The sequence below is a fragment of the Xenopus laevis genome, chromosome 8S (genome assembly GCF_017654675.1).
Source record: "Xenopus laevis strain J_2021 chromosome 8S, Xenopus_laevis_v10.1, whole genome shotgun sequence".
Taxonomy (NCBI): Eukaryota; Metazoa; Chordata; class Amphibia; order Anura; family Pipidae; genus Xenopus; species Xenopus laevis.
In genome coordinates this window covers 52,077,979-52,094,279 of record NC_054386.1, presented here as the reverse complement: position 1 = coordinate 52,094,279, position 16,301 = coordinate 52,077,979, and the positions used below count along the sequence as shown (strand labels likewise).

General features: G+C 40.8%; 1 protein-coding gene across 1 annotated transcript in view; it reads left to right on the top strand.

The window, feature by feature from the left end:
• Positions 1 to 5,830: 5,830 nt before the first annotated feature.
• Positions 5,831 to 16,301, top strand: part of LOC108700068 (transmembrane protein FAM155B) — a 462,070-nt gene continuing 451,599 nt past the window's right edge. The window contains exon 1 of the mRNA XM_018232934.2: positions 5,831 to 6,863. Within this exon, the coding sequence (XP_018088423.1) occupies positions 6,066 to 6,863 (798 nt within the window). The 5' untranslated portion in view covers positions 5,831 to 6,065. The remainder of the gene's footprint in view (positions 6,864 to 16,301) is intronic.

Here is a 16,301-nt window from a genome sequence, read left to right as displayed (position 1 = left end):
CCATGAAATTTCTTGCTTTAGTGCAGGTAATATCTGTCCCTCTGACTGACCAATCTCTGCTTTAACTAATAGCTGGCATGTACCTTGCACCTGGAAACCAGGAACTGAAGGATCTTATGTAAAGGCGAACTTTAACCAAAAATTATTTTTTGAAGTATTTTGAAGACAGAATGAATCTACTCAGTTTCTAGTTTGTCTTTCTTTTAGCGGTTTTCCCTGTTATAAACTTGAATTCATGTTGTCATTTGGTTGGTAAGACTCGGAAATCTATGCAGCTACGGCTATCTTATTATTTGGACATATTACTCACCTAAGGGTTGTGTACGTTACAGTCCTTCCGCCTTCATGTGACGCACCAATTGTAAACGTATAACATTTTCTCATTACAATCAGAATTCTAAATCCGCATCAACCGGGGCTGTAAAGTACCACTGGAACTATAAATAAATCTATGGACTACAATGTATTAGTATACTTAGTAGATATCAATTTGTCATATTCAAAATATTAATTCAATATATTGCCCCTATTTAAAGTCTCCCGTCATGATCCAAAGGCCATTCTCTATGGACTACAATGTATCAGTATACTTAGTAGATAAATTATCAATTTATCATATTCAAAATATTAATTCAATATATTGCCCCTATTTAAAGTCTCCCATCATGATCCAAAGGCCATTCTCTTCTGGATTAATAGCAAAATCAATGAGGTTCAAGCCCCCCTTTGGAGGCTCAGCCTTTGGTCAGGGCCACTCCATGCATGCCCATATTTAGGCAGGATTAATTCCAGCTCTGGATACCCCAGTTGGGTCTAACAAATTAGCTAGTGTAGCCATGGGGACAGTCATTCAAGCTGAATTTGGGCTAGAGGGCACACACATTTGCTTAACAGATAACAGATACATTGGGTTTAGTTCTAACACAGGGAGGTAAACAAGGTTGAAATGTAATTTATGGATCTCTAAGGAATTTTAGGATCAAAATCTTTCTTATGTAAAATAGAATGTTTGTTGCCAAGAAATCATTAAGTGCTAGATGGACATACAGTACACCATTGAAGAAAGCACTCATGGCAAACAGGTTTAGGTATTATAATAAAAAGATCGTCATCAGGATAGTGCATAGAAAGTGAAACACCCATTATTTCACACACAGCCAATTTTTGTGCAAAAGCAACAATTACATCATCCGCTCAGTGTTATGTGTTAACCCATCATATAATTAACATTTCGCTTCAATAAAAAATGTTAAGAAAATTTCTAGAAAACACTGTTTAAAAATGTGACTTAAAATGTAATTTAAAAAGGGGACATATGTCAGACATACAGTTATCATATAGGCCAGCACAAAGCACATTTGGCTCTTTACTGTTCCGGGATATAACCAATACAGTATATTATCAGTCCTCAATGTAAAGAGGATACATTATATAGCATCTTTGTATTTACAAAGGGGAATAATGTAGCACCTCCCTTTAATATTTAAGGAATGTAACATTGTTTATGATCCCAGTCTCAAGTAACATTTATAACACCAATTACATATGCTCCTTTGCTAGAGCCTTAACTTAATTTAAATTATTTAGCTTAATTTATTTATTTTAGACCACAAGCAACTGTATGTCAGACAAAAAACAGGCCCTTAGTGTATATTATCCCTAATATCACCATATATTGCCACATATAACATTTCTATGCTATATATCACTCCAACAGCACAGCCATACCAAGTGTTATTCCCACAGTGCAACAGTTGTGATATAACCAATTGGAGCCAATCACCTCGTCTTTGATAAAATCTTTTGCATCAAGTGATAGGACACAAAACAAAGAATATAAAGATTAAAAAAACAACCTATTCTAAAAATGAATATAAATCAGTTCAGCAATACCCGCCACTAGAGAGTCCACATGGCATCCTAAAAACCAGTATACCAGTAAACCAATATACTTAATTCTCATCCATATTTTGCATCAGTATCCATAGTCATACAATTAATTATAGCCAGTTGTATATCTTCCATGTTATAGTAGTACTAAAGTACCGCAATCCAACATAGTCCAAATCCGTCAAGATCCACTTAGTTCCAACAGGACATATTTACATGACAGTACAATACAGATCACATTCATAGGAAGCAGGAAATAGAGTACATTTCATTTAACCCTTTAGGGGCTATTGTATCCAAAGCCTGGATCCATTAAGCTTCTCTCTGCAGTAAGAGTCTGTCTCTATCCCCACCTCTCAATAGTGATGGAATATGATCAATTAATATTGCTCTCAAGGACGGCACTGAGTGTTTATACATCAGAAAATGTCTAGCCAATGGGATCTCAGTTTTACCTGTTGATAAGGCCAAGCGTAACCTGTAATTATTCATCCTGATATGAAAAGGCATTATACATTTCCCCACGTAATATAAGCCACACGGGCATATAAGACAATAAATCACATAGTCCAATGTGCAAGTCAGTCTGTGTCGTATCTAGAGCCATATATATATATATATATATATATATATATATATATATATATATATATATATATATATATATATATATATACAGTTTTTTCATTTCAGGGGTGTGTGTGTTTTGTTGGGCTTCTGAAGATATATGTTGCAGCATATTTACTCTTAATGAGATCCTTTTATTTCAGGAGTCGTCACTTTTAGCTTTTAAATATCTATTTTCATGGATACCCTTTAAGTCAATACTAACCACCAAAGGGCTTGAGGCTAGCCTGGGCAGTCACTGAGTCAGATTCTAAACACAGGTTTGCCAGTGGCGTAACTAGTTGTTACTGGGCCCCATAGCAAATTCAATTTAGGGCCCCAAAATATTTATAAGTTGGCCTATTTTACCAAGATATATTAAAATTGCTCATTAATTAGGGTCTCACTGGGCCCCCTACACTCCTGGGCCCCCCTGCAACCGCAGGGTCTGCTTCCTCTATATTTACGCCCCTGAGGTTTGCCTTTTAATCTTTATGTCTACATGGAAGATGTCTGAATTGTACGCAACAAAAGCGTTTACTATGTCTCTTTACACATAGATCATTTATACCAGGGAAATCTGTACATGTGAGTCTCCACCCACCCTGTTTCTCATGCAAATACGATTCTCCCCTACTGCATGGATATATGTATATAATACACAAGAGCCATGAATATCTTGTAAATTATATCCTTATAAATGGAGAGTTCTGATGTCATCAATTATAAACGGTGAGTTCTGATGTCATTTCTGTCACATGACTCACTGAAATGTGTGTATTATAATAAATAAAGTACCCCCAGTTGTAAAATATGAGGATATTACAAGTTACCTCTGAGTTCCATGACCTGTATAAAAACACATTTATATGGTCGTGAAACTCCTCGGTAACTTATAATATCCTTATATTTTACAAGAGGGGGTACTTTATTCACTATATAATACACAAAAGCCATGAATATCCTGTAAATTATATCCTTATAAATGGTGAGTTCTGATGTCATCAGTTATAAACGGTGAGTTCTGATGTCATTTTGGAGTTCCATGACCTTCGGCTTTGTGTTTTTATTTGGTCATGAAACTCCTCGGTAACATATAATATCCTTATATTTTACAAGAGGGGGTACTTTATTCACTATATACACACACATATAATCTTGCTTTCTCCCTCCTTCTCTTTGTGTGTGATGAAACTACAGTATAAAATGCAGAATCAATATTTCCACCAGAGTAGAAGCATTGCAGCCCTGCCCTTTCCTGCTTGCAGGGGTTGTTAAAGGTTGCCTAATAAAGAAAATATTACTTTCCAAGGCACATTAATTATTTTGTTTATTATAATGCTATTTGTATATAGAACTGCTATATAAAGCAGTATCTGTCTTTTCCCTGCCCTGGTGGTGGTTCTGAGTTCTGAAACAATATAGTGGAAGTCAGCTAAGAAGAAGATTATAAGACTGACTGCTGCGTTGTTTCCGAAGGCATAACCAGCAGTGCAGCAAGACACAGAGAAATACTGCAATTATTTAAACAAATAACTTTAAAATCGTTGGTAATTGGTAATAATGCATGTCACTATTTATTTCAGTAGGCAAAATATCATTTTTTGGGGGGTTACATGCCCTTTAACAATATAAAACAGCACTTATAGAATAGGGAAATTAGACGGGTGTGAAAGATTGCATTATATACCTTTTATACTATGGCATTAAAGGAGAATGTTATTTGAGATGCATTAATGCGTTACTGAAGCACAGTCCATCCTCTGTCACCATATGTGTATTGTGTGGGGGGGGGGGGGGTTGGGGTCCGGGAAAGGCAGAAATGCCTAGAGCTGATGGGTGGCAGATAAAGAAGAGTCAATAGCCTATTACCGTGCGTAGGGATTACATTCAGCACCACCAGGGACGGACAGCGCAACCTCACTCTGCGCTTGCAGTCACATAATACAGTATCGCTACAGGCAATGGGGCTCATTTATACACACTGGCCAAATTTGCACCTGGGCAGTAACCTATGGCAACGAATCAAATGATTGCTCTCATTGTTTAAAGCAAGTAACTGATTGGTTGCTAAATTTTACTGCCCAGGGGTAAATTTGCCCAGTGTTTCTAAATGAGCTCCAGTGTCTTTAGTTTCTTGCGACAGCTGCATGCCACTGCTGTACACATGATATCATGTGAAACCAATAACTGGATAATGAAGACGGTCGTAGATTTCAATCGCCAGATCTTTTGTAATGTCTAGTGATGCATGTGACACTGTTTTTGACCAGTTGCTGTTGAACAGCAGGGGAGCTGTGATTTGTAGTTCCCTGCTGCACAGCCAACAGGTTGAAAATCGCATCATTCTCATTTTATGTCGGTTACTGAGTATCCAGAGCCCAGGTTTAACTGCTTCTAAACCTGAATGCATTAGCAATGAAGGCCCCCTGCCTACAGTGTATTATCCACTAAGCGCTGCTCATAAAAATATAATAATAAAAGCTGCAGCCTCTGAAGTGGAAAGGACAGGGTGACAGTGCAATATAAGAACGTTAGTAGTAGTGAGTTATCAGAGAACCTGAATCAGTATTTAGTGGGAGGTGGGGGTTTTGGGGGGGGAAGAACAATCTGAATGGAACGGAAGATGAATGAAAGGCAGGATGGAGTGAATGAAGGGGAGGGGATCGGGGAGAAGGAGAAGTGGGTTGGCTTTTATAAAAATAAAAAAGCACATAAGGGAAAGGGAGGACAGGCACGCTATTTTGTCCGGGGCCGTGCATGCACGTGCCCGCGCTCTCCACTGATCAATTTCTCAAGGTGTTCTCTCCACGGCTAAAGATGGCGACAGAGTAAATAGAAATAATAGGAAGCCCAGAAGGGTAGAGCACGGCCTGGAAGAGAGAGGGAGGAAGAGGAGGCATGAGAATATTCAGCCCTAGCTGCAGCATGCCCAGGGAGCAGAAAAACAGTGCCCACCAGAAGAGAAAGAGAAAACAATAAGGAGGGCACAGCCACCTTTTCAGTGTGAGAAAGAGAGAGGAGCAGAGGGAACACAGGCTGCCCAGGACCAGCAACAGGATGGGGAGCAGGGACTAAGCCAGAGGGGTACTCTGAGTTGGGCCAACAGCCACAGGGGAATGCTATTACCTGGATTTGCTTGGGGATCATAGGGGGATGGGTGGGGGGGTGTACATGGGTTATCCATTGTCCCCACTGTGGACTTCTTCTTGATGTACATTGGGGTGAATCCTTACAAAGGGATGGGGTATTTTTTTCCTGGTTGGCTTTTCAAGTATTAACTGCAATGGCAGGTTACTGAGTGACCCGGGCAGGGGCGGGTTGGGGAGGGGAGCTCCCATTCCTCCATCCTTTACCCCCTCCATTCAAAATTACAATCTCCATCCAGTATTCCTTATCATCAATCTCTCAATCATCACCCCTCCTGATGATGCCCCTCTCCGTAGGCCCCCTCGCTAGAGGTAGGTGACATTGTGTTGGTGGTGTAGGAAAACCACCACAAACATAAAGGGGGGGGGAGACTGAGAGCACACGGCCACCGCTCCCCGCATTCTCCCATCCCCTAAAATATGATCAGGGGGGCTTGGATGTATCCAAGGGAAGATGAGGCCGTCTTAAAGATCTGCTGGGAACCCCGACACAGCGATAAACCGTGCGCAGACTCCGAGAGGGCTCAGAGATGGCGAATGTCCCTCGCGTCTCTCTTGTTCTTTACCGTCCTGCTGTCTAATCACCTGTGGTTGGTGTCTGCAGGGGCCAAAGCAAGGGGCAGCATCGCCTTCAGCCTCCAGCCAGCCAACGACAGCCTGCTGCCCCCCCAGAGCTTCCCAGGAGAGGACAGGGGCTGCTGGGACATTTTCCTAAGCAATCTGACCAAATCTGCTGCTCAACCTCCTCATTGCACTGGGGTCAAGTCCACTCACCTGGACACAGCCTGCGCCAAACTGCATTATTTGCAAAGACACAGGGGGTCTTTTTCTCCATCCTACCCCCAACTTTCTTCCTGGTCCTCCTCTTATTGGTCCTACCCCCCTTCTTTTTTTTCCTCCAAGAGGAACTTTTTAAAGGCTTATTTTCGCAACTACACCCTGTCCTTTTGTGATACTTACACCATCCTGGACCTGCTACTAGGGATGTCTAACCCCGACAACCTGGACTGCAGTCTCGAGAGCCTGATGGAGGACTTTGTGGGTGCAGCTGCAGCATCTCCTGCCCTGATTGAGGGTGAGATGTGCAGCAACTGCATTCAAGCTTACCAGAGACTGGACCAACATGCTCAGGAAAAATACGAGGAGTTTGACTTTGTGTTAGAGAAGTATCTTCAATCCGGAGAATACTCTGTGAGATCCTGCGTGGGTGACTGCAAGGTAAGGGGTAGCCAGCAACAGCTGTTGGGGATGTAGACTCCAGTAATCCTATTATATTGCAGCAGCTAGTTAGGAGGAATATCAGAGGCAATTGTGTGGCCCCTTGCCAGAAACATTCTAATGGCTTTGAATGGAATGATTGCCATTTAGTTCAAATGAAGGTGACCAGTAGGGGGGGGGGGATTGGAACTGAGTGCAACTTCCAATCAATTAGTCTAACACTCACTTCAACAGAAGTGCCTCTGCAGACTGCTGGATTAACCATTTTCCTGCTACAGCCAGTGGACTGCTTGTACCAAATCCTTAGCCTAGAACACACAACCCATGGATCTCATTTTGGTTAACTATGAAGTGAGGAGTTGTAATTTTTAGGGCAATTGGAATAACAGCTGTCTGTATTTGTTTGTTTGTTTCATATTTGGTAATTCACTGGAATGCTATGGAACCTTTGTAGATAATATGGAGAGATGGACATGAAAGAGGGGCAATTCTAATATGTTAGGGGGCTTTTGTTCCCTGTTTGTTGTTTATTAGCTAGTATAGCACTTGCAGTCAGGGGCGATCCTGGCCCCTCTGCCGCCTGAGGCAGCAGCAGTTGCTTCTGCCCCCCCTCCCCCGGAAATTCGCTCTTAAAGTACCAGGAGCAGCATTTTTGCTGCCCCTGGTACCAGTGTCGGACTGGGATGTCAGGGGCCCACCAGAAAACCTTAGGCTGAGGGCCCACTTTCCAAACTACTATAACCACCTCTCCTCACTCAACCTCTTTATTCTCCTAGTCTCTTTTCTCTACATACTATACTATATTCTTCCATTATTAAGCCTCTTTGTTTCCATAAAGAAATAGGGAATGACTATGAAATAGGCCAAATAGTTAGAAGCAAGAGGCCCACTGACCCCTGGGCCCACCGGGAGTTTTCCTGGTATCCCGGTGGGCCAGTCCGACACTGCCTGGTACCTAGTGGGGCACTGCCGCCTGAGGCGACAGCCTCAACTCGCCTCATTGGCGAAGCACCCCTGCTTGCAGTATCAAATATGGGTGAATATATTTATAATTATTTTCACTATACAGTTTTTGTTGAACGAAAGTCCAAACTGATTATTTATAGTCCAGATGTTGATTGAGGCAGCTAGCTGGGTGACAGTTAGAAAATCTTAGGTGGGCAAAAGAAAAATGGAGGCTGATCCGGGTTTATGCATCCCTTCAGATTTGCCAGATTTTATGAAGAAGATGGGAGTGTGAACTCTTGATTGGCAATTCTAGATGGGGCTGATCTCTCTCTAACAGCCAGGAGACAAGTTTCTCTAGTAGTGGTGGGGAGGAGAGCAGAGTCAGGCCTAAGCAGATTGTGGTTGTAGGGGATTCAATTATTAGGAAAGTGGATAGGGTAATCTGTTGTCTGAATCGCTACAAACAACAGTTTGCGGTCTTCCTGGTGCCAGGGTTCGGCATGTGGTTGATCTGGTAGACAAATTATTGTGTGGGGCAGGGCATGACCCAACTGTTTTAGTACATATCATTACTAATGACAAAATAATAATTTTCTGACTGGGCAAAAAGTTACAAAGAAAATTATCATTGGTGTATGCTATAAACCACCTCCTATAAGTGACGAGTGTGAAGCCCAGCTGCTCTCACAAATAGAAGCGGCTTCACAACTAGTTCAAGTTTTTACTATGGGTGACTTCAATTATCCCGACATTGACTGGGGTAATGGGGTTTCCAAGACAGAAAAAGCTAGTAGGTTTGTAAATATGCTGAATAAAAACTTTTTATTCCAGCTCGTTCAAGAACCTACGAGGAATAACTCTCTCTTGTAATAACTAATAATACTGAACTAATCTCTAACATTTGCATGGGTGAGCATTTAGGGAATAGTGATCATAACATGGTCTCCTTTGAGATTCTGTTGCAGAGGCAATTCTGTAAGGGAGTATCTAAAACACCAAATTTCAGACATGCAAACAATACAATATAAGGGCATCTCTGCAAAATATTAAGTGGGAAATGCTTTTCACAGGTTAAACACAGAACTAAAATGGGAAGTCTTTAAAATGCTGCATAAAAAAAATACATATCAGTATATTCCCCTTGTAAGCAAGGAACGTCCTTTTTGGTTCAATAGAAGTGTTGGTGTTGAGATGGGTAAGAAAAGACGTGCTGTTACCTGGGACAGCCAAATCATTTATAAGGTACAAGGAGGCCAATAACTCATGCAAAAAGCTACCAGGCAAGCTTAAATCGATATGGAAAAGGATATTTAAGCAAGCAGTAAAAAGAATCCAAAATAAATTTTTAAATATATTAATAGTAAAATCAAAAATTTTTCGTTTGTCTACACAAATGAGGAACCAGCTAATGAAGGTTTCCTTATTAATAGTCCCGATTCTAGTAATACAACTAATGATGCATGGTTCACACATGAAGAAACTGAAAAGAGACTAAAACATGTTAAAATAAACAAAGGTCCAAGGCCAGATGATATACATCCCAGGGTACTTAGCGAGCTTAGCTCTGTGATTGCCAAACCTCTTTGCTTAATTTTCCAGGATTCATTCAAGTCTGGCATGGTGCCGAGAGACTGGTGATTGCTAATGTGGGGCCACTATTCAAAAAAGGATCCCGTTCTCAGACTCAAAACTATAGGCCAATTAGTCTGACGTCAGTGGTAGGAAAGCTTTTTGTATGGATAATAAAGGATAAGATACTGGACTTCATAGCAAATAACAATACTATGAGTTTGTGCCAGAATGGTTTTATGCGTAATATATCTTGCCAGACTAACTTAATTTCTTTTTAAGAGAAGGTAAGCAGGGACCTCGATTCTGGGATGGCAGTGGATGTGATTTACTTAGACTTTGCTAAAGCATTTGATACAGTGCCACACAAAAGGTTACTGGTTAAATTAAGGAATGTTGGCCTGGAACATAGTATTTCTACCTGGATAGAGAACTGTCTAAAATATAGACTACGAAGAGTTGTGTTAAATGGAACCTTTTCTAATTGGGCCAGTGTTGTTAGCGGAGTACCACAGGGCACTGTACTTGGTCCCTTGCTTTTCAACTTGTTTATTATTGCTTATATGACCTGGAGGTGGGCATTGAAAGTACTGTTTCTATTTTTGCAGATGATAATAAATTGTGCAGAACTATAGGTGCCACTTTGCAGAGTGATTTGTCTAAGTTGGGAAACTGGCAGCAAACTGGAAAATGAGGGTTCATTGTTGATAAATGCAAGGTTATACACTTTGGCAAAAATAATATAAACGCAAGTTATACACGATAGGGGCAGATTTATCAACGGTCGAATTTCGAAGTAAAAACTAATTCGAAGTATCCAAAAAATTACTTTAAATTTCGAATTTTTTTTACTTCAAAAATTCCTTTGAATTCACTTCGACCCTTGATAAATCTGCCCCTAAATGGCAGTGCTTGGGGAGTTTGCTTAAATGAGAAGGATCTTGGAGTTTTTGTAGATAACAAGTTGTTCAATTCTGGGCAGTATCATTCTGTGGCTACTAAAGCTAATACAGTTCTGTCTTGCATAAAAAAGAGCATTAACTCAAGGGGTGAAAACATAATTATGCCTCTTTATAGGTCCCTGGTAAGGATTCATCTGGAGTACGCAGTGCAAGAACTTTCATCTGAAGCAACGTAGGTGGTTCTTCACAGTGAGGAGAGTGAGGTTGTGGAATGCACTGCTGGGTGATGTTGTGATGGCTGATTCTGTTAATGTCTTTAAAGGAGAAATCAACCTGTGGGGAAAAAACCCCGTACCCCCTACCAAAGGTAGACCTCCCTCCCAACTCCCACCAGGCTAACTACCCCCCCCCCGGGGGAAATGCCCCATACTCCATATTTAACCCTCAGTGCAGACTTTTCCAGTGAAGTTCCACGCGTCCTTCTTCCGGCTCCTCAGTAAGATGGTAATTTCCGTGTAATTACGCATGTGCAGTTGTCGCGGACCGGCAAACTGCTCCAACTGCGCATGCGCAGAAATACCAATCTCCCAGTCAGCTTACAGAGGACGTGGAAGATGGACGCGTGGAACTTCGCTGGAAGAATCTTCGCCGAGGGGTAAGTATGGAGTATGGGGCATTTCCCCGGGGGGGGGGTAGTTAGCCTGGGGGGAGGAGGGAGGGAGGTCTACCTGGAGTGGGGGGTACAGGGGTTTTTCCCCACAGGTTGATTTCTCTTTTAAGAGTGATTTCTTGGACAGACATAATATCAAAGACTATTCTGATACTAAACTCTATAGTTAGTATAGATATGGGTATATATAATTTATACGAAAGTATGGAGGGGTATGTGTATATGAATGCTGGGTTTTCATTTGGAGGAGGTGAACTTGATGGACTTTGTCTTTTTTCAACCTGATTTAAGTATGTAACTATGTAACTTTATGTTATTGACCTTTTAATCCAAAGCTGTACAACTGGCAACCAAGATCTTGCCCTTGTCTGAGATTGTTATGGCCCTCAGTCTGTGAACAAGCTCCAGTGCCATTCTATCTATATATGACATCATTATTTCATTATACTCTTGATCATGAGCATGTGATACTGTGGATAACTGCCACAATGTATTTAATATGGTGGGCAGCACTGCATTAGGCTAAAAATGCCCAACCTGTTCTAGAAATGGGCAACCTGTTGCCATCGGGTGGATTTTGAACTAAACCTTCAGCTTCCCTAGCAATGGATTGTCAAGGAGAAACAAGAGCTGTAGTCTGAGGGCTGTTTATAGAATAAACAGTGGATATCTGCCCTGCTGGACCCTCAGTTGGGCCTATTCAGAATATGGTAGTTAATGGGGACCTGCCCCCTAAAGAATTAATTCCATATTATTTTCTATCATGTTAGTTGAGAAAAATAAACTTATCTTACACTATGGGGCAAATTCACTAAGATTCGTAGTTGCGCCAGGCGTAACTTCGCCGCACTTCGCCACACTTCGCCAGGCGTAGTTTCGCCAGCGCTCCGCAAATTCACTAAAATCCGAAGTTGTGCTCAGGGGTAGCGTAAGGTTGCGAAGTTGCGCTAGCGTTGTGCCCTACACGTGTGCCCACTGTATAGTTACTGTCGTGGAAAAACATGTTTTTTACAAAATGTATCAGTTGATAGTGCTACTACAGCAGAATCCTGCATTGAAATCCGTTTTTCAAAACAAGAAATGGATTTTTTTTATATCTAATTCTAAAATTTGCAATGGGGGTAGACATTTTGACATTTCCCAGCTGCCCTCAGGTCATGTGACTTGTGCTCTGATAAACTTCAGTCACAATTTACTGCTGCACTGCAAGTTGGAGTGATGTCATTACCCCTCCCTCCTACAAACTGCTGTAATGTAAATAGAGCCTTGTCTGCTGAGCCTGTCAATTGAACAATAGGCAGGAATCAAGATAAGCTCCCACTGACACCACTTCAGAAGGACTGAAATAAGATAGTCCTGTGATCACCGCCCACACTAATGTTTAAAAAATAAATATATACACATACACACAATTCATTTTGGACACTGGAAAAAATATTTTATATAGATAGTTTATTATATTTGTTTACACAAAAATGAATGGCAGAAACACAGGAGTACACTCCCAGGACTGATGACAGGTAATAGAAAAAAGGATAAAATAAGGACATACTTGAAAACCAGGAAAACTTAAGAGGAAGTCTAGCAAGGGTTAAAATAGCTCATGAGAAAGGAGGCAGTAAGTAGTTAATGAAAAAAGAAGTATTGCAGGCAGGAAAGGAGCAAGGTGTGTGTGAGGTGGATAGCAGAGGGAACTCACAGCTCCTTTACCTCATCTAGTAACCAGTAAAACAAACTAGGAAGACAGCAAGGAGAGAAAGTTCCCCCCTCCAAAGGAAAGCAAAGAACAAACTTACAGAACGGCAGGAGCTTTGATAGTCGTCTGTGGGAGGAGGGGCTGCTAGTGCAGCTGTAGAGCAGAAGGTAGGAAAGTGAAAGTAATTGCTTCCCTGCAAACCATGTGACCTCTCTCCTCCAAACATAACACGCATGGGCAGAGAGGGGAGGGGGAGTGTACAGCTAGATTCTCATGTCGTAGTGCGACCTGGCTTTTCATTACAGAGTGGCTGCCTCCAAGCACACAGGTAATGCTGTGCCTGCTATTAGAGCAGCACAGGATGAATGTGTAATGAGCAGAAATGGAAGCCCCCATGACAAAATACAAACTAAAATAACTTATGCATGGATTTGTGGATTAACATTTTATTTGCCAGACAGTGTTTATGGATGTGTTTTTTATAAAAATGCAAAAAAAAAAAAAAAAAAAAGTTTAAAATGACGACAGATTCCCTTTAAGTTGCCATGAGTTAGGAAATGTAGGGGGGAAGGAGGGGAGCCCCAAAAATTTTTTCGATCTTTTTCAGCCTATCACCCATAATATAGAAAAAACGCCAGCGTTTGAACTTTTTTTTAAGCAATCCATATCTACTCTATTGCGCTTCGCCTGGTCTGAGGTGGTGAAGGAAGTCTAGCGTAAAAGGTAGCGTTCAGAACAATGCGCGCATTAGTGAATTTGCGTAGTTACGTCCGTTGCGCAAATTCACCAGGCGTAAGGGTGCGAAGTTACGCTAGCGAAGTTACACCAGCGTCCATTAGTCAATTTGTGAAGTAGCGAAAATGGCCAACGCTAGCGAATTGACGCTAGCGTTAGGCGCTTCGGCGCATAATGAATTTGCCCCTAAATTTATTATTTAAATTTTGTTTCCTCTTGTCTTCAAATACAATCACAGCAAGCAGACAGGAGCCATTTTGTGGCAATTTGTTGTTAAGACAAATTGTGTATCATTGCAAAATCATGTGTATGCACCAGAATGAGGACTTAATGCCCATGCCAGTGCCCTATACAATTATAGAGTGTGAGGAGGGAAGGGGGGATGTGAGGAGGGCAGTGATATCTAGAAATTGCTGAATGGAAAGTGAAAGTAATTGACTGCCCCACCTCTATACCTCAGGCATAGAGGCAGGGCAGGTAATATTTGATTGTCAGCTCAGATATTTAAAGGGGAACTCCAGCTTCCAAACCAAAATTTGATAAAGAGGCCCACATAACACAGAAACCCCTAATATACCCATCACAGTTACCTGTTTCTTCGAAAAGTATGATTAAATGCCATTTTACATGCTGAAATCCAGCTGTTTAACAGTTCTTTTTCTGCATCATTTGAAATCCTGGCAGGGAAGGAGGGACAAAAACACTGATGTTACAACTTGTAATAACTTCTCCTCAGCTTACAGACAGCATGCAGAAACTACACGCACATAGGCGGAGGGTGAATTTTTTGTTTGGGGAGGCTAAAGATGGGCCATTCATAGACTGACCTAAAGCTACTGTGAGGCTTAGTGGATGCACCACTGGAATGAAAATAAACCCCCACCCCAACTACCTCAAGCGGTTCTGTGGGTTCCACAACTCATATTAAATGGATTCTCAATCCATTTGTGTTCACAGATGTCCCTTTAATTTTAACAAAGGGGTGATATATTTGTGAAGTGTTAAACAGTGTTAATCTTAGATGTGAGATTTAGTCTATATTTACAAAACAAGCACATATATGCAGTGATATGCAGTGGGTACTGGTGGCAGAGATTCAGATATATTTATGCCCCCACTGAAATACAACATTGTTTTGTTTCCAAGCCACCTTAAAGGGGTGCTTCACTTTTAAGTACACTTTATGTGTATAGAATGGCTAATTCTAAGCAACTTTTCAATTGGCCTTCATTTTTTCTTTTTTTATAGTTTTAATTATTTACCTTCTCCTTTTGACTCTTTCTTTCTTTCAAATGGGGATGACCTCTTCTAAAAACAAATGCTCTGTAAGGCCACAATTCTATTGTTATTGCTTTTTTTTATTGCTCATCTTTCTGTTCAGACCCCTTTCCAGTTCCTTATTCAAATCTATGCATGGTTGCTAGGGTGATCTGGACCCTAGCAACCAGATTGCTGACATTGCACATTGGAGAGCTGCTGAATAAAAAGCTCCACAAATAATAAAAAAAATTAAAGACAAAAATTGTCTCAGAATATCTGACTAACTTACAGACTTAAAAGGTTTTGTTCACCTTTGAGTTAACTTTTATTATGATGCAGAGAGTAATATTCTTAAACCAATTTGCAATTTGTTTTCATTTTTTATTATCTGTTTTTGAGTTATTTAGCTTTTTATTCAGCAGCTCTCCAGTTTGCAGTTTGAACAATCTGGTTGCTAGGGTCCAAATTCCCTAGCAACCATGCACTTATTTGAATAAGACACTGGAATATGAATAAGAGAGGCCTGAATAGAAAGATGAATAATAAAAAGTAGCAATAACAATACATTTGTAGCCTTACAGAGCATTTGTTTTTAGATGGTGTGACCATTAAAAAGCTGGAAAGAGTCAGAAGAAGAAGGCAAATATTTCAAAACCTATAAAAATAAATAATAAAGGCCAATTGAAAAATTGCTTAGAATTGGCCATTGTATAACATACTAACAGTTAATGTCAAGGTGAACACCCCTTTGACTAAAATAAACAAAGTAAGAGAAAAAAAACAAGTGCAAAAACATAAAAAGGACAATTTGCTTTTCATGGGGAAAGAGTTAATTCAATTATTTTATACAGATAGTGTTTAAGCTGTTAGAGTTTTTCCAGTATAGTACTGTACCTGTGGGAGCAGTAAGTTGAAATCTGCAGCAAATTAGTTACACCTCTGGTGAGGTTCCTTCTAGTCCTTTCTGCAGTGCCTTCCGACGATCCGAATCTCACCCCCACCCCCTCCTTTATCTGTGACCTGATTGGCTAGTTCTACTGTCAGTCAAGAGAGGTGCATTCTGATTGGGGAAACCATGAGGAATAAGATCTAATCAGTGTGCAGCTCAGAGAACCGGTTTCCACAATGATAAAGGTGTAAACCAGCAGTCAGAAACGGAGAGAGTTCGTTTTAGTTAGGTGCCAGGCAGGTTTGGGGAGGCTTAGCCTCCCCTAGCCTTATTGAAAATCCGCCTATGTACACACATTGCACTGTGATGTTCCTTTCCATATTGAAATCATGTGTGCAGGGAATTGTGGGGTTTGGAGGATGCAGGCTGAGGACAGCTGGCTGTTGATACAAAGTAACAGTAGTCAGTCAGCTCAGCAAAGAAATCAGACAGATGATCAGTAGAGCAGGGGGCGAGGCTTAGGGAACTGTCAGAAACCATTCAAAATCATGAAAAGTCTGCATATTTTTTAATTGATGTATATTGCAGAGTTGCTTGAAACTATGTTTACCTTTCAAAAAGCAAATGTTATGTTTGTGTGGAGTTCCCCTTTAAACACCCTTTATAACAGGTATGGATGTTTCAATGAAAAAAATTTGCAAAGGAGTTTCATTAAACAACTTTTTATGTGTAGATGACAGGTCCCCTTTAAATATAAAAGGACTCTTTA